Source organism: Tyto alba, unplaced genomic scaffold, assembly GCF_018691265.1.
Source record: "Tyto alba isolate M040663 unplaced genomic scaffold, T.alba_DEE_v4.0 Super-Scaffold_20, whole genome shotgun sequence".
Classification (NCBI taxonomy): domain Eukaryota; kingdom Metazoa; phylum Chordata; class Aves; order Strigiformes; family Tytonidae; genus Tyto; species Tyto alba.
Genome location: NW_024881283.1, coordinates 9,288,735 through 9,308,064, shown reverse-complemented (window position 1 = coordinate 9,308,064; position 19,330 = coordinate 9,288,735). Strand labels below are relative to the sequence as shown.

Here is a 19,330-nt window from a genome sequence, read left to right as displayed (position 1 = left end):
TTGATAATGCTCAACTTGGCTCCAGTCAGGGTGAGCTGTAGTATATTTGGCCTTGCTGACAAGATTCCTTTGCTTTGTTCATTGTGAAAAGGTTCAGGGTTTTCTTTCTTTCTGTGTACGTTCCTTGCATCAACAAACTCTGTTTGCTTGGCTAAACACCATCTCTGTAGGTCAGTAGAGCGTGGAAACAATCTCTTCCTTTGTGATAGCCAGAAGAGGCAGAGCCCGTTTCACTGCCTGGTTTGACACAGGCATGTTTCGGGGGCCTTCCAGATTTAGCAATCAATGTGGTCTTTGTCACCATGTTTTCAAGGAAGATGGTAAAAACTGAGATTTGATGGAAAGATACCGAGGCATGCTGTGTTGTGGAGTAATTGGTAATTTAGTAATTTAAACTCCTCATCAATATTGGCCAAGCAAAGTTTTCTTTGTTAGGCATGTTTGAAATGTTTTCCAAGGTATCCATTGCTCTCCAATGGATATTGGATCAGGTAGTGTATGAAGTGGTATATGTGCCTGGGTTTCTCCAACTAGTTAACCTGAGTTAGTGCAAATTAAATGCGATATTTTTTAAGACCACTGCCGTAAATAGTCAGGAAAAATATGTATTCATTAATGTGTCTTGATGAACACAGACCTATCTATTTACTTTGGTACTGCTTATGTTAAAAAACATGTTACCAGGGATCTTCTAGAAGCTTACTAAGATAACTCAAAGTAATTTTAAAATATCTTCTATTATTAGTCCTTAAGCCCTCCTGCCCTCCCCTTCTAACAGTAAAATAGGAGGGAACCCATCTCCCTTTCCCCTCACTTTGTGCAAGTTTTTACTCCTAAACACTTGTCCTGTTTTCTAGCTTGCTTTGATTGTTCAGTTTGTAAGCTTTACAGATGGTGAAGTGGTGTATAAATCTGCAGGAGTGATTGAGAAGGATATAGCATGCACCTGGGGAAAGCCAGCATGACACTGTAATGTCCCTTTGATAACCAACAGGAGTATGTGATGTGGTATTTGGTACAGAACAGCTTAAGTTCTTACCAGCTACAGAACAGGTTGTGTGAGGTTTGTTTTTTTTTGGTTGTTTTTTTTTTTTTTTTTTTTTTTTTTTTGCATTCCCCCTTTCAAAGCAATCTTTTAATAAAAAGAAAAATAATCTGGTGAGGGTCTTGAAGGCCGAGGCCCCTTCTGTTTCCTGGTCAGCCCAGGGTAGGGATGAGGCAAGTTGGCAGGGGACAAGCCTGTCAGTGCCCTGCTACCCTCTTTCTGTCCCTCTGTTAAGAACAGGACTGAGCCTCAGGGGAGGATCTGGCAGCTGCTATTAGGACCAGCGTACTCACTTAGGCAATTCCTAGCTTAACCAAATGAGGCATTGCTTTCCAGCAGCTGAAGTCTCTGGCCTCTCAGCATGTCAGGGGACTGCAGTGCAGCTGTAAGACAGGACATACGTGCAGTGTCATGTTCTTGTGATTTCAAGTTTTGTCCTGCCAACAGCTTTTGATGTTGCCTGAAAGTGGATGTTACCTTTTTTTCTCTACAGCATGTCGGAACTCCTTTGACCTTGCTATTGGAAGTATATGCCCTTTCAAGGTTCAGTCATGAGATATAAACCCAAAGTATAACAAAGCACAAAATACCTTCTTGGAAGGCGAAGGTTAGCTTGGTGTGGAGGAGGGACTGTGCCGGTGGGGGCTGGTGTCCCACCTCGGGTCTGGGCTTGGATGCAGCACTCAGTCCAGTTTTTGCTTTTACACTTCAGGACAGATACGGAACGGCTGGGGAGAGTCCAGAACCTCCCTGGGGGTTCGGAAACACTCAACAAGGCAGCACTGAACAGTTGGGTTCATTTTGTTTGTAATAGTGCTTTCCAACATTTTTGAATATGTTGACCTCAACATTTGCAGTGTTAGGTGCCTTTGTTTCTATGTAGGTGCTTATCACGTTTCTAGAGGATTTAAAAGAATAGATGTGAGGCTGTTTTCTTGCCTTTCACAGATGCCCAGAGGCATTACGAGCTGCAGGTTGAAAATCACTTGTCTCAGGAGGAGATGGCTGGGGAGGATAAACTGTTCTTTAAGTTCCATGTAGGTAGGAGAAAATGCCATGGTCTAAAGTAATAACAAGATGAATCTGGGCCAGACATTAAGGAAATAGAGCTGCAATGCTCTTTTCCAGGTTTTTCTTAATCTGAAATATATAAGCGTAACTTCTAAGATACATCAGAAATGTTACATGATGAGAGAGCAGCATGGCAGTGTGTGAGAATGGTGCAGTGACAGCTGGAAGTTTGACTTCCTTTTTTTCTGTACAAGTATTTGTAGTTTCCAGCTGTAAGGTGATTTGGTTGGAGCTATTGCTGGGGAACTCCAAGGTCAGCAATGTGACTGGAAATCCCAAAAGCGCGTAGGAAATTTGTGTGATTTTTCCAAGACACAGTTTTTTGGTTAGGAGAGGAAGGGGAGGGCACAAGTGGGGAAAAAATAAATATATTATAAAAATGAAATACATTATTACAGCATCTTCACCATCATCTTTTCTGTTCCTCTTTTTTTTCTACTTGGGAACCCTTTAAAGTTGAATTTTTATGCTAACGTTGGAACAATGCCTAAATGTAACAGATCTCTTCAATAACAGTTGAAAAGCCTGGGCAGCACTAAAAGGGACAAAGTGATGACAGAGTGGGAGTGAAAGACTGTTGGAGTGGAAGGGAAGTAATGTCTCTCTGCAGAGAACTGGAGGTGACTAAGTTGGTTTTAGGGATGATGTGTTTGATCTGTGGTACCACGGTATTGTGCCATCCTGCTGAAAACTCACATACTGCTTTTGATTTGAGGTCGATGTTATAAATCTTTCTGGACTTGGAAGTAGTGGCATGAGCTGGATTCAGATAAAATGCATGCTCTTTGCCCTTGTATTCTTCATTTTATCACTTCTTGTGTTGAGCGAGGGGAAAAAAAGGCACTGGCTCTCCGAGATGTAAATCATCCCCTTGATGATGTTCTTGGATCCACCGGCTTTTGATTAAAAGTTATAGTTAATGGAATGTCTCCGATTAAAAGTTATAGTTAATGGAATGTCTCTGCATTATTTATTACCCAGAGAGCTTTGATATAAGACTGTAGGTTAAGTTAAAACTATGAAAAGGTGAATAGTTAGGGAAACGAGGCTTAGATTTATGCAGTATTTTCCCTGTTTGTTCGCTTAAATTGTGTGAGCAAGAGAGTCAGAGCTAGGCTATGGGTAAACTACTTATTGTTGTGATAGTCTGTAATGATTTAGAAGATGACTGTGTAAGAAAGCATAATTAGTTGCTGATAAATGATTCAAAAGAATAAACACTGGGAAAAAGAGCCTTTTTCCTGTTTAGATGGCGGACGGAGCAGTGCTGACCCTGCGCCGGGGGATGAGCCCGCCTGCGTGGGACGCGGCACCAGCGCCGTGTGGCTTCGCCCGTGTCGTCCCCCAGGGCAGCCCGGGGCCCTTCTGCACCGGGTTTGGCTGTTTTAACCGTGGCTCTGTCCTTCAGCTCTGTCCTACTCATCACGGCCTCCAAATGTCCTCTCAGGGGATGCTGAAAACCTGTGTCAGTGTTTGAGTGCTATTTTCTGAGTTGGGATCTAGTGTCTCAGTTGGAAGAACTTCATGCAGGGAAGGTGAATGAGTCGGGACAGTAATGTAAATAGAAAAAAAAATGAGAAGTTGCTGATGTATGAGCTGGATTTGCCCCTGGTATTTTAGGCTGGATGGAATGTGTGTGTCTGCAGGATATGGATTTCATTTTTCTTGGCAAAAAGTGTTGGTTTTTTTTTTTTTTTTTTTTTATGTTCATCTGTTTCATTGCATAGGCTAGAACAACACAAAATAGAAACATTTGTGCCTAAGTAACAATAACTAAAGAAAATGACAATACCAAAAACTACTACATTAAGGAGAAGACAGCGATGTATCACCAACAGATGATACTGCTGAGAGCAAGTCAGTGTATATGATTTGATATTTGTTCCTTTTGAATTGTGCAGTGACCATACATCAGTGTTTGCTAAATTAGATTTCTGCTAGGAAACAAAGTGCATCAACTTACATTTTAGGAAGCACTTCAGAAATAAATTTTGTTTCCCCTCTTTCTCAAGTATTGCTTCTTAGATATTAGTATGGTGTAAATCAACATCGTTAAAATACTTCTTTGATTTACACCACCATGGATCTGGCCTGATAAGTTTAAGGAGCTGAAAGTAGGTGGAAGATGATGTTTTGTACCCGTTTCCTTTGCTCTTGTAATGTCAGACAACACCTTTGTTACTTAGCTTCTGACAACTTGGTGAAGATTTGTAGTGACAGAATTTGAATGTGCAAGTTCATCTGAGTCTGTAGAGCTGCTGAAATTCTATGTCAAGTGAGAAAACCCAGTCCTAGCCGGGGGCTTGAAGGGTACGGAACCCAAGGCAGCTCCCTTCTCTATGTAAGTTGCTTATATGAAGGAAATAACAAAAATTCTGTTGCTATGAATGTGCTTGAATGTTTGAGCTTCACCTTTCATAGATGTAACGTGGTTTGTTTTGATCATGCAGTGACCATCGTGTCTGCCAGTCATGAGACATAAAGGACATGAAAACCAGTTAATTCTCCCGCACTGTAGTCACTGAGGGTGAACTGGTTCTGCTCCAGAACTCAGCTAGCCGTGTTGCCTTAGACAGAGGCCACTCTAAAACTGGAGTGACTGATGGTCTTGTGCTCATGTGTGTAAACTTCAGATACACAGTGTAAATAAGCCTCCCACTAGCTTCTGTCTCCAGTCATGTAGCTTGTACTGTCAAAAGAAGTCTTGTTTTTTGAGTACAAGGACATTCTTCCTACCCAACTCGTTGCAAGAGGCTGACTGATACCCAGAACGAAGCCCGAGGGGTTTGCATCTTTCCTACTTAAGTAGGAGGCAACCAGAGATGTGTTCAGCTGATAGGTTTTTTGGTTAAGTGTCCAGTCATGTTAAGTTTTGTGCCATGTGGATTAACTGCGTATTATGAAATGCTGCAGGCAGCCCATGTTTCTGTTAGAATAGAAATGCAATTCTTCTGTGAGCATATTGCAAAGTAAATATTTCATCATTTTCCTTGTGCATATGAGCCAGAAGTGAAGCAGATTAGTCTGTTTACATCGTTGAAGCAGTGTATATTTTGTGAAACAAGTATTGTAAGTGGAGACTGTTAAAGCTGACTTTTAAGCTCTATCATTGAGGAAATGGTTGAGCCCCTGGATAAAGATGTTTTTTTGCCAAGCCCTCCAATTGTGGATTTCCTTGGGTTGTTGTTTTTCTTCCTCCCCCTTAGATTGTGATCCCTTTGGAGAAAGGCTCTGTCCACTGGACAGTGCCAAGCATGGTAATGTCTTCGCCCTTGTCCAGAGAATTTAAGTGCTACTGCAATAAAATTTCACTGATGCCTTCACTAAAAATACATACTCCCATAATAAACCACTTTTTAGAATTGGAAATAGCAGGTTGTGTTGGCAGGGTACAAGTTGGAGTTAGCTCCCTTCTCAGACTGGTCATCTCTGTCACAAGATCGGACGTGTGCCCACAGACGCATACCCACTGAGTTTCACGTTGGTGCTATGCCTTCAGAAAGTGTGTGCCCATGAATAATAGCATTAAGAGCTGAAATACCCACATCAATATTTACGCTGCCACGCTGAGCTTCTGGCGCACCAGATCTGATCCGTTACCTTCCTGTATTTACCTTTCTCGTTCGCTGTTGTAGCTTTGGAATAGACTGCAGCAAATCGAGAGGGGGAAATGCAACCCCTCTGGGAGGGTTGTGATGAATTCTTCCCGTACCAGGGCTGATGGTTTACCTACAGACGGTGTAGAGGTGGTGGTCGCCGGGTAGCGCTTGTCCTGCTGATGCTGCTGTTCCTCGTTGCCTGACACAGCCCCGTCGGGGCCGGGTGTTCCCCGGTCTGTGAGGAACCTGCTCCGTTCCCATTACTTGAGTAAGGTGTGCGGAGGTGCCTCGTGTCCAACCTCTGGATTGGAGAGAAGGATCTGGAAATTTTGGAAGAATGTCATCCTCTGTCAAATATGAATTCATCTGGAACTTGACTGCACAGGCACTGCCGTTGCCCTTTCACACTTTCCTACTTTTCATGCTCCTGGGCCAAAGGGATCAAGAGAATTGTTTTTGCAAGTCTTCAGAAGAGAAACAGAGTGCTTCCTTGTCATGTACTTCAGATTTTAGATAAGGTTTTGTCAGTCAAGTTTGAGCTGAGGTAACTCAAATCTGAAAGCAAATTATAGAGTACGCATAAATTCTCTTGGGCTTCCTGGATCTCTTTCCTATGCCTGCTGACTTTTTCCAGCAGTGTCCAATATAAATAGCGTTCCCTACTATTACAGTTGATGAAGAATATATTGCTTTCCAGTTTGTTAGCTTTGGGAAAACTAATTTCAATTCGCAATAAGCAATTTTCTTTTAGCTGTGTACAAAGCACATCTTGGTCAAAATCGTGAACACACAAATATTTCAGTAGATTGATTTGATATGTCATAGAACTGTGTCCTGTTTTTCTATTATTGTTTTTCTTCACCTAATTTTAAGAATATGTAAGTCTTTTGTTCTTTGTTTTAATCACTCATTATGCAAGAATGGCATGAATTTAGATTTATCTTAAAGTTTGTTACCTTTAATATGACCTTGGAAATGTTTGGAACACGGTGTCTCTGACCTTGAATTTATTTTCTGAACTTCATGCAGTATCAGTAGCTTTTATACCGTCAGGAAATGGAGAGATACAGCCTCTTTAATTTCCCAATTTCCTTAAATTGTTCTGATGACATTTACTTATGATTAAAATAAAAAATGTGCAATAGAGACAGATTCAGTATCCCCACATTGCTTATTGAGTGCCAGTCTGGTTGAAGAAAAGAGGATGTGATTGAATTTTAGAAAACTGAAGGTTGTATTCGTCAGTCTCCAAGTTATTAAACCAAACTGGGCCTAATTTTACCAGTCTGGTTAACATTAGTATTCCCAGTCCCATGCAGTTTTCTGGCACTAAGCTAATCCATCCTTCCAGTGAACTCTACGAATAAATGGAACTCAAGTGGAGGAGGGAGATAGATTTCACTCTTGTACATATTATGTATTGACAAAATGCACTGAGGGGCAGATGCCAGGTGTTAGAGAAATGCAAAGTACTTGAGTCTGCCCTTGTTAAGGAGGTATGTGCCCAGCTCAGTTTTAGTCCCTGGTGGATTATGGGGCTGTCCTAACTCTCACTGATCTAATAAACACGGTACAGCAAGATTCCCTGGGTAGGAAATAGGATTGACCATTGTAGATTCTTAAAGGTGCAAACTTCATCTTGCAGAAAGAAGTTCTGCTAAGCATTTTTGCACAAAAGTAGGTCAATCTAATTATAATTGGCTTTAATGAGCACTACTCTGCAGTTCTTTACCTGTAGCTGGTTGGCACTCAGAAGTGCAAATGTCACTGCTGCCTTTGAAAAAAGCAATGAGAAATCAAAGAAGTAATTTCTAGTCTAATTCATTTCAGCTTGAAAGCCTCGGTTATCTACATAAGCAGGGGTAGACAATCCAGCATCAGTAAGAAAAGCCAGAGCAAATGCAGGAAGCAGCGACTCTGATTCTGGCCGTAGGAGAAACGTGAAATTCTGCAGTTGGGTCTCACAGTGGTTGCCTTGCAAACTGTCTGGAATTTAGCTTTGGTGTGGAGGAGTGATTCCATTAAAACTAGTACAAGTTATACCAGTTTTTGGAGTGAGTTTGTGCTTCTGAAGACATTTGGGTAAAGTAGCAGTGAAGAGAGAGGTAAACACTAAGGAGAATTTGTCGTTTAGGCTGTGCCCAAAACATATTTATGTACCTGTTTCCCCAGAGAGAAGAAAATCTCATATATCCAGAAATTCTACATCATGGTAGTTGATCTTTATCTTTGGGATGGAGTGTTCACAGATACTGCTTTGGGGAAGGAAAATAGATTTGAGGGAGATATTAAGTATTTAGCTGGTGGGTACAGGACTGGGTTTTTGTTCTCAGAAGATGTAGCTCTACAGCAGCTCCTTAGGAATACTGATTGGAAGATGTTTGCAATGTGTTGAGCCTGCAGGAGGAGCAGAAACCTTCCACAAGTGGGTGAGCGAAAAACAGAGCAGCCTAAGAAGGCTGGGTCTAGCCAACAGTTTCTTTCCTATGTACCTCCATCAGGTCTAGTAAGGGTATGTGGTGCTACTGGTGACAGCAGCTCTGGGCCACAGTCCCTATTGCTTTGCAGTGGTCCAGTTGCCAGTTTGGGGTACACAGACCAAGTGGAAACATGCCTTTTCCTTAGGCAATCTGTGTGGAATGGTCCCCTATAAAAGCCACTGGCTCCTCTCCCTGCTGGGGGAGGTAGTTTCAGGCTCATGAGCAATCTTTACCTGAAAGAATGTGGATGGGGACAAAATATCTGCTCTTCTAGGAAGCTGTGAAGATTTAGGGCTTTTCTTTTGTTGTTTATTACAAATAACTATTCAAGACTGGTTTGTTCATTAAAGCCTTTGAACTGTGTCCTGTTCTTTCTGGAGTCAGGACTTAAATTTCTGGTCTTTTGCCCTTCAGTTTTCATGCAGTCTTGTCCAGACAGACTACTCATTTGGTGACTCAGTTCCTCACTATGTTACATCCATTACAGTTTTTAGCCTCTCAGGGTGAGGGGTGGTCTGTCTCTTTTTGCACAGTTGAGCCCTGATCTTCTTGCTCTTATTTATTAAGGATAAAAGAGACGGTCAGCATTGGCAGTGGTGTTCTGCTGTTTTGTGTCCTCTGAACACCTCGTGCTTGAGGCACCCAGTATGGACAGACACTCTTGGAACGTGTCAAATCCCTACATGCGCAGTGTATGAAGAAGAGTGTGTTGGACTTGGTTGTTGGCTGTGGAAGGACGTCTGAGTGAGCATGTTTCCAGTACCAGTCAGCAGCTGCTATAATCCAGCTGTTATTAGACCCTTATGCTCACAGCTAGAGGGACCAGTGTCCAGGCGATGGGTATCTGGGGTCCGAGTTCCTGCGGGGAGGACAAAGGTGCATTTTCAGCTAATATCCTTACCTGTTCCCTGGGGCCATGAACTGACAAGAAATTCTGGGGAAAGAATCCTGTATGATCTGTTCTGATGGTGAAGATATTAAATGTGTATCGTACGCCATTTGACTTGTATTTTTGTCTTTTCTCTTGCCAGCCCAGAACTGCAGTCACATTTTGCAGGGCCCAAACGGGACAATACAGAGTCCAGGCTTTCCGTACGGATATCCAAATTATGCAAACTGCACATGGACAATCACTGCTGAGGAGCAGAACAGGATACAGCTTGTTTTCCAGTCCTTTGCATTAGAGGAAGATTTTGATGTATTATCTATCTACGATGGACTGCCTCAGCAGGGGAATCTGAGAACAAGGTACGTTGTTCATAACAGTGATGTTTATAAACATGTTCCCATTTGTGCCACTGGGATTAAATCTAGGTTGGAGGTTTATGCTGCAATAAACTGGGAGTGCCTCTTCATGAACAGCTTTTATAGTTGTTCTGCTTTCTTATCTCTGATAAGGTTTGAGATGTTTCTCTCCATTGACAGTAATGATTTATCAGGAGTCATTGTAGAGATCCGAAGAAGGTAATTACAAAATGGAGCAAGAGGAAAGCAGAGCTAATGTGCAGAGGAGCTTCCCTCGATCCAAAAGAGAATCTCCTGAGTGGGGGGATGAGTAATGGGTTTCAGTTCATAGTTCCGCTAAGTGCTTTGTGGGTGCATTTGGGTAATTCCCAAACTTGCAGTCTGTTCACCAGCTGGACAGGGAGATATTCTCTCACATCTGATTAAACTATTGGATCTATAGGGGTAAGGAGTTATTGAGTATTATAGTTCACTGTGAAGACTCCCTGTGGACTCTGATCTCTGAGATGTTCAGGTACCGTTCTGGTATTAATAAAAAGTTAAGTGAGAGGCAGGCTGATTTTGAAAAAAATAATGTATTGCTGTAGTAGCAAATGTTATATGACATGTCAGACTTCTCCATTTGAAGGAGTCATGATCTCAGACCTCCAGATCTGAGGCATAGATGAAATCAGCTTGGTGACTTGTGACATGACTGCTGTTGTCTGGTGTGGTGTCTGATTGCAGCTGAAGTCTGACAGTAATATATTAAAAAGGTAATAGAAACAATGGTAGCATCCAGCGTTAGAATCCCTACTAAGAATGCTGTAGCCATGGACAGTCCTGGAAATTAACGTTACTTCAAACCACTTCTGTTTAGGAGAGATCCTTTGACCTCGGTGTGTTGTCCAACCCAGCTGGAAAATCTGAGTTAAAGAAACACTAGTGAAAATCAGATTTTTATGTAGATGACTTCAGTTATGCAAATAAATTATATCTTCATCTTGCAACTGTTCTTGAGAATCGTTTTAATTATGGGACCTCATCACTTAATCAGAAGGTAACGTAGTGCTTTGCTTATTATGTAAAGGATGCCTACATCTGGTATAAAATTCTGCTCAGGAAACTTTGTATGGTGAGGAGTCAATGCTGCTCTTGCCCTGAGAACCCCCCTGGCAAATTGCTCTGCTCATCAGCAGTGCCAGATGTTTCCTTTTGCCCTCCACATGTCAGTGGGAGGTTCTGCTGAAGAAGCAAAATCCATGAATGAAGTACATTCAGAATTAGGGTCATGGTGGGAGTAAATTAGTAAGACGCTGTAGATGAGTTGCATCCAGGTATTGCTGTGAGCTACTCGTAAGCATGATACGATTATAGATAAAGTGACAGAAAAGACACCTTTCTATAGGTGACCAATACAGCAGAACTTGGAGATACAGCTTGGATACTGTCCTGATAATTTGTAGCCCTACACTGGGGGAAGGTGAGGAGGCAAGTAAGGTCCTCCCTCTGCATCACTGGTGAACTTGATATGCAGCTTGGGTAGGTGGGTAAGTTGTGGGATGAAACCAGGAGCACAAAGCAATGTGAGAGTGTTTCATCTCTAATGGGATGAGGTGTTCGGGAAATGGTGTCTGTTCAGTACAATGGAAGAAAGTGAAAGAAATGGAAAAAAGAGACAAGGTGTTGAGGAGGATTTCTAGAGGTCTGAAAGCACAAAGGACATATAAAAGTAAATGAGATAGGGACTCTTGCATGATGGATGCTTGCATTCTTCCCCTGGACGTTTCTAGATTAGTGACTTCAAAACTTGTAACTTGTTACTCTGCTGTTTGGTGTCTCACTTCTTTGTGCAGCTTATATTTTTTTTTTTTTGTTGTTGTACATCAATCTCGCCTCATTAAACTCTGTAGCTGTTGCCCAACTTCTTTTCTTTTTTCTTCTTTCTCCTTTTTCTTGTGGCTATCAATTTTGTTTTTTTCTCAGACTGCTTTCCAAATGTACTCAATTCATCATCAAAGTGCGGCATTTGAAGATGGATGACCATGTGTCATTCATCAAAGCTCACGCCAGCAGGAGGCGGCCCAAAAAATAAGCTTTAAGCAAGTGTAAAAGAAGGAAAAAAAAAAAAAAAAAAAAGTGTTTCTATAGAAGAGGTAACTGTTTTGTTCAGTATGTTCAAAACTGATCAACAGAACAGCTAACAGAGAGGATGCTTCTCCCACTCTTGAGCTTATATTGTTGAGCATCAGTGATGTATTTCAGTACAGATTGACTGGCAGAAGAGAATGATCTCTGACGTTTTCTTGGGCTGAGGAGTAGAGAATGTGTAGTTGTCTCAAAACTCTGCACTTCCATGAAAGCCATATATTCCCAAGAGCTTCCTTGGCCTGATGTGTCAGTGTAATGTCCGTATGCGTTTCTGAGAAAAGGGTTAATAATTGTGTTCACAGTGTGCTGGCAAACACCCTGATGTCCTGTGATTTAATGTGGTGTGAAAGTTCTCTAATAGAATAAGAGCAGACTTAATTCAATGAGACATTTGCTAATAAACTGCTTTACTGTATATTAGGGAATTTGTGTTGTGCGTTTATGATGAGTATGTGAATACTGAATGCGTTTCAGTGTCTTAATTTAGACATCCAGGGCTGTTGTCATCTTTCAGTGCCATGACTTTGCTTTGTTTGCTAAAATCAGGGCTTCTTTCCAATAATTTGCTTTTTCCCAATACCACACTCTGGCTTTCAGCAGGGACCACTGGAACAGAGTTGTCTTTGAAACCTGGGAACGGTGATGGCTGCCGATTTGTTTCCCTTGAGTAGGAGAGCTATGTGTTTTCAAGAGTTCAGATGAGATTTGTAACTTCCCTTCAGTGCCTGTGTGCAGCTTTCCTTTCTTGTAAGCGATGTTTGTGCTTGTTACACCCAACCAAGCTCCCTCAAATGCTTCTCCTTCAAGTTCCTTAACTATTTTCAACTGCCAGTGGGATCAGAGGGAGGCGTGCGGAGACTTGATCTGAAATGTGCAGTTACTCAAGAATAGTCTTTTTCCAAATTCCCATTGTGCTTTGCTGATTGTGTCATTGTTAAGAGGATGCTCCAATCAGGTTAGTTTTCTGATTGGTTTCCCACTGTGCTGAGTTTAGAAGCTCAGTGGAGACCTGACTAAAATTCTAATATTTGGAGTTATTTATGGATCTAAGATTGCTATGGGATTTACGAGAGTCTTTGCACCTTTCTATGTCTGACTTGTTACATGAGGTAACCAGACAGTAGTTAACAAGAAAGCCATGTGACATCTTCAAGCTTTGTCATCTGCTGCTAGTAATTTGCAGGATGCTTTTAATGTGAGGATCTTAAATTAGTTGTTAATTTCCTTATTCGAAGATTCAGACTTGCACTCAGATCCAGGAAAAATGTATTTACAATATATCTGGTAAGTCTGTCATTTTAGATACCTAATCCTGTTTTCCTGCAGGGAGCCATTGAATTTGCACTCAAAATAGGAGCGGTCAATTTAGAAAATCAGTTTGTGGTTTTTTTTTTTTTTTTTTTTTTTTCCTTCCAAAGATGTTTAAAACTGATTTGGAAAGCCCAAGGGACAATGCAATCTTTTCTACTAGGAGACACTGCTCACCTGCATATGTGCAGAAGAGTGCTGGGGTAACCTCTCTGATCTTGCAGCCCATGGGCTTTCCTTCCCAAATGATGTGGATAGGTAATTGCGTTTTATTTTTTCTGGTCTTCCTTTCCTGGTCAAAGGAAATGTTTCAATGATACTGAATTTATTTGAAGAAAATGTTTGTTTGAGCTAGCTTATCAAGAAAACTAAGTGTTTATTATAGCCAGAACCCCAATAGTACAGTTTGCATTTCCACAGAAGTTACTAGGAAATGTGTATTTACACAGCTGGGAGGAGCTGTCCCGTTCTGATGTCGATGGAATGTGCGGTGTTAGAGAAAGTGATGCAAATCATTACTGCAGTAACTTCATACTGAAAACGAAGAAGAAATCCATACGGCCTTTAGCTCTTTGTAACTTCTAGTTCATGCCTCAACATTATGCACAGTGTCTTCTTTCAAAGCAGCTGTTGCTTATTAGAGATACTCATCCTTCTTCCCTGACAAATGACTGAAGAGTTAAGAGGAGGATTGCGATCAATATGCTGTGTATGCAGTTAGAAGCCATACGATCTCTTTGGCCATATTTAATTGACTGAAAGATTAAGTATTTTGTTTGAACTAAAAATTACGTGATACTAGTGATAAGAGTTCAATGATGTACTGGGGTGACCTAGTTACAGCTACGACAGGAATACCTACATATTGCCTGTTTCTCCTTCATAACCTTTTAATTACTCTTTGAGGAATTGGACCGGGTGACTTGTATTTAATTACCAATCAAGAGAACAAAGCTTTTGATCTTAAACAGTGGAAGGGAAGAGGGAACAAAGGGAACAGCAAAGGAGAGAATTCCCCCCCATGTGCCATGCTTTTGCTTGCAGAGGTGCAAACATGGGTTAAAATAATGTTCTGGGGTTCTGGCTTCACAGGTACTGGGTTTTCTGGGGTTCAATACTGTTAAAGAAATTCCAGGAGAAAGAGCATTTGGTGATAGACAGAACTTATTAGGGTTTTGTGTCGAGTCACCTTTGGTCCTGTGACATATTCCTTTGTAGCTACCTCATGTCTCCAAGGTGACTACAGTTCTTTTTACTAAGGATAAAGATAAAAAAAAAAAAAATGGAGGACTAGCTACATCCTTTAGTGAACTTCAGAATCCCACCTCCCTTTTCCCCTTAGAGTCTTTTGTCACTTCACATTAACTCCTTGGGGGGGGGGGGGGGGGGGGGGGGGGGGGGGGAAACAACCAAAAACGCAACAAAACCCACTTAAATTTGTTCTCTGCTTTGTAGAATAAAATACAGTTTTTCCTGAGAAGTTATTTGTTTGAGCTGCTCCAGTGGCATCAGGGCCTTTAGCCAATGGCCCTGTGTTTTGTTCTGAGGAAGTGCTGAATATTTAAACTTTATCTGGGAGATAATTGATGCAACTACATCTGCAAGTCCAGGAAAGTTAATGGAGTTAGTGCGGCTGCATCTAGGGTTTTCAACTTTGAGAGGCTATATTAAATTTTTCCGTATTTATTAGGAGAGTGTCCATCAGGATGAGTGATAAAAGCTGATGATTAAATTGACGTGGGAGCTTTTTCCCTGCCACCACGCTGTATATAGCAGGCTTAGGAGGAGGCCTGATTCTGATCTTCGGGCAGCCTGTTAAGCAGATGAAGAGGTAAGGTGATAGAGTAGCTTTGGTCCTAGTTTAAGGGTTAAAGATCTGCTCTCTCGCAACATGACTTGTCCTGCAGGAACACAACTTGTCTGTGTCAAGGCCTGCCATTGCGCTGTGGTCTGGACCATATCTGGTAAAATAGGATCTTGTGGAAAACTGGAACTATAGAAATTCTTCCAGGTGTGGCTCTCCCCTGCAGTGTTTACTACAGGGGGTTGTATACTGCTGGGTCTTAATGTGTTGCTATTCTTCAAATAATACTTTGCTTTCAAAATAATTGTTGTTTTCCCTCTAAACTGCTGATGTAAGCATTGTTTACAGGTAAAATCTGCTAGCAAACCTTGACCACGACTCTTGCTTCGTATTAAGGTATGCTAAGTGTATTAAGTATAGAAAGATTTTCTGTAATTGGACAGCATCTAATAGATTTTAATTAAGTCTCTGCAGTGGAACAGTCTGCTTTTGATAGTTCCGTGAGCACTGAATGCCATTAGTAATTGAGGTAGGTTTTAAACAGGTGAATTTTAGTAGTATGTAGAAATTCGGGGGGGGGGATCTTGGTGTCCTTTAGTCTTCCGTGCCCAGGTTGATGCAACTCATGAAAGCCCGCTGTTCCTTTGATGTTGAGCTATGGAGGGGTGGAAGGGGAAGTGCCCCTCAAGTGCCCTGCTGTAGGACAGCAGACAGGAGCTTTATTGGACTTTACTGTTAACTTCTCGTAGCATAATTTATTACATTTCCCTCTTCAGATTTTCCTCTGGCAGTTTATCTGCATTGTCTGACAACGCTGGGCTTGGCTTTTGATAATATGAAGTAATTGCTGAAGTGGGTTTTACTTCAGGTGGACTTTTAATACGGGGATTGCCAGCCTTTTAGGCGACAGAAGTAGAGCATTGTGAAGTCTGAACGTGATCTGATCTATGATCAGCAGAGGTGTGCCCTGCCCACATCTGCAGTGTCCCGAGGAAGCTGCATCTGCATGGTGAGATCTCACACCCCTTCTGTGGGGTTGCTCCTTTCCTTATCAAAGATGGCTGATGATAAAGACAATAGCTGCTGGTGTTCTCCTAATTTTTCTGTACAGATAAAGATCATCATCTTTTGATGCATATGTATATCTGGTGCTTAACATGATAGTCACAGACATTTTTCGTTATTTATTTTAGACGGCTGCTTTTATTCTTCTAGCAGGAGTGGCAGTTTACAAAACCAGTGGGTGAGCTTTTGGGGTCAGACCAAGGAGATTAGATTTTTTTTTTTTTTTAGCAGTGGAAGGAAAGAAATGGAACTAACCTTTAGCCCTTGCATGGTGCTTCTCATTTTTAAGTTACAGTGCTTTGGGAAGGAACAGGTCTACTGTATTGTTGTAGAAAGGCGAAAGCAGCCCAGGGAAGTTCAGTGGGCTGCCTCGGCCAGTGCAGTGAGTTATTAGCCGTGAGCTATTGATTATTGAACTCGGATCGCCCAATTGCTGTGTTATTGCAGAACTGTTTGGTGGGAAGGTGACTACAGTCTGATCCTGCTTGTGTAAGAACCTGTACAAAAAGTCTCTTTATTAGTACAGAATTGGGTCTTCAAAAATAATTTCATTTCCAGACAATAGATATTGACATCAGCTACCATCAAGATGGCCACGTTCTTCACTGCTAATTAGTGTCAGTCTCCCATGCAGAGGGTGCTGTGAGTGGTGCAGCAGAGTGGTGGAGCTGCTCTGCTCAGCGGCATTGGGCAAATGACTGATCTCGTCTTCCTGTCTTTAAAATGACATAATGTTTTACTTTTGCAGCTTGAATTTGTAAAATGGTTAAAAGCCCCCAGTTGGAGAGTCTGTGTGCTAGGGTGGGGAAAGAGAATTGAAGTTCAAAACAGATGAAATTCACAGCCGTGCCTTTAAATCCATTTTCCTGAAGGGAGGAAAAACAGATGTGCTTTCATTTTATCTTCTGAATGCAGTGAATCTTTAGGTCAAGAGCTTTGGTATCTACAAGGTCTGACCTCGAGAGTTTCTCAGGCAAAGCACCTCTTAGAGAGTGTATATTTCCCTTCTTATCAAAATTAATGAAAGTCTCCAGGAGATGATACAATCTTAGTAGATCGTTGAAGATACAATGAAATTGTGGAGTGCTATTACTTGCGGTCTCAAATAGAGAATTGACAAATCTTCAGTGCCCATTGACTCTAATTCATTATGCTCCTGTTGGGTGGCAGAGGGTGGCCCAGCTCCTTTTAGACTATTCAGAATTGGATTTTGATGTGTTGCAGGAGCAACTGCTGACATCGGTTTCTTTTTCTTAATGAAGAATGTAATTGTCTGTTTGCACTTTCATAGCTGTTTGGAAAACATAAAGGCTTCTGCTGGCCAAAGATGCAGTAATTGTCCTTACATCTTTAGCAATCTCTATAATATTTGGGCTTACAGCTGATTAGAGCTGCCGTAGTGGAATAAAAGGTTGAGGAAGGAGATAAATATTTTTATTTGAACTCTTCAGTAGCTTATGTTGTCACTGATCTGTGTGTAAATGGAAGTGTGAAATGCTGTTTTTTCTAGCATTTTTACGTAGTACTTCTTTAGCTATTTAAATCAGGCCCTTTAGCTATCCAGGTGCGTGGCAAGACATCCTCCTGCTGAAGTTGTTCCCAGTGTCTGTATGTGTGGCAAAGGAGGAGTATGAAAACAGAATGAAGTGAGGAGCTCCTGGGCAAGCAGCTGCTGGATTCAGACCCAGGGCTTATCCCCTCTAGTTTGTTGTGCGATACTGGGCTCTCCCACCACCAGCAGCAGTTGGCAATGTTTTTATCCCATTTCTGCTCAATATTCAGTGGTCACACAAGGTGCAAGTGAGTAAATAATTAGATATGCTATAAATCAATATTACAGTCTTTTTGGATAAATCTTCATCAACAGGAACGATGGTATTTATTTCATTTTTTCACGATATAACACATCTTCTAAAAATCAAATTTCTTAGCCTACTTCTTTGCACTGGCTGTCGAGGACAGTTTGTATTGGTTTTGTTCCATTTGGGTGCTTCTTTTCAACTTCGCTTTATAGAAAGTAAATTTCCACTGTTTCCTTCTCATCTGTTGCCATTAAATTTTATTTTATTATGTGTTATTATAAATTAAAATCTTAAGCAATTAGCGTAGGCATCACCTGTATTTGTGGTGGGAAGTGAGACTGCAGTTTATATGGAAATCTCAAGGTGGATCTCAGCTGTCTGTCCCGGGATTGTGTAGGCAGAACAGTGCTTGCCTGATGCTGCAGCTTAATATTCGCTCGGGGGAAGTAAAGATTCTCTCAAGTCCGATGACTAAAGTCGGTTCAAATCCTGATTTTGAATGCATAAGGAGTAAAAGGGATGCACAGACTTGGCAGATGAGACCTGGATTCACTCTGCATGTCAGCTTTGGCTCTTTACACTTGTGTAGCTTTAGCTTCTTGAGATTTAGATAGAGAAAACAGGAAGAACACAGATGCAAGTGTAGTAAGCGCATATACTAACAAAGCCATGACTAAAGTTTTTGCTCGATTGTGTTGCCTACATCAGTATTTGAATCTAATGGTAATTTATGTCTTATCTTCAGTCCCACAGTACCTGTCTGCCATAAATCTGAGACTTGGTGCCTCTTGTCTGGGAACCTCGATATGCTCCCTTTGAGGCGCCTAAGCGTCCCTGCCAGACTGGTGGGGGCTCGGGATTGCATACGGCAGGGACTGGGGTGTGGAAGGAGCTCGGGGTTCCGAGGGTCGCCTGAAATCTTTCAGCAGGCTGGTGCCATACCCGAGAGCGTGGTGGTTTCAGTGCTGCCTCTCAGGTGAACAAGCTCAAAGGCGAGTTAGTGGTGTTTCTGTTCAGAATGCTTTTGGCCTGAGAACTTGAGTATTTACTCTGCCTTGTTTGCGTTTAAAGCTGTTTTGAACATTCATGTCTATTTAAATGTAAAGTTCTTGAGGCCGCAGGATGCTGGTTTTTGCATAGCATGCAGCAGAGGAGTTGATGTTACTAAAGCGCTGGTGTAAATATTGGGGTATTTGCAACACTTCCAGTATGGTGATGTTTTCTTGTTGTTCACCAGTTGCATTTTGTTTAGCAGTAAGCCTTGTGTGATTTGCATGGGGTTCCAAGGACTTATTTTTCCCATTCACTAGATTTCACACCCCTGATGATTTTTTTTTTTTTTTTTTGAAGAAAGCCAGAAATAACCTAAAACTGCCAAGTTTTGAATTGACACTGCTGAGCCTTACTTGGTTTTTATCCAAACTTGTCTTTGTTTACTCAGAATATCATCAGCTCATATTTGCCAAGAGGTTCCTAAAACTCGGTGAACTTTTCAATGGATTTGTGTTTTTCTGTTTTGGTTTGTAATAACAAGATGGAGAATGCCAAAGTTTGTCAGATACCTGCTTGTATCTTACTGTTACTTGAGAAAGCACAGGAGGAATGAGCTTGGAAGGGACATGATAAAAATAATAAATCCAAATCCATGGCCTTCCTACTTTATTGCATTGTATGGAAAATTAAATTTATTGAAATTTGATGCTTAGTACCTGTTTCCAGCTTGAGCTGTGAAGGCCTCATATATTTGAGATGGCTGTGCTGGCTTTAGGCTCTATAAATAA

The 19,330-nt window shown here is 41.5% G+C and overlaps 1 protein-coding gene across 3 annotated transcripts in view; it reads left to right on the top strand.

Moving 5' to 3' along the window:
• Nucleotides 1-19,330, top strand: part of CSMD2 (CUB and Sushi multiple domains 2) — a 314,323-nt gene that overhangs the window by 21,015 nt on the left and 273,978 nt on the right. For all 3 annotated transcript variants that reach the window (XM_042793851.1, XM_042793852.1, XM_042793853.1), the window contains exon 3: nucleotides 9,227-9,443. In XM_042793851.1, coding sequence (XP_042649785.1) covers nucleotides 9,227-9,443 — 217 coding nt within the window. The remainder of the gene's footprint in view (nucleotides 1-9,226; nucleotides 9,444-19,330) is intronic.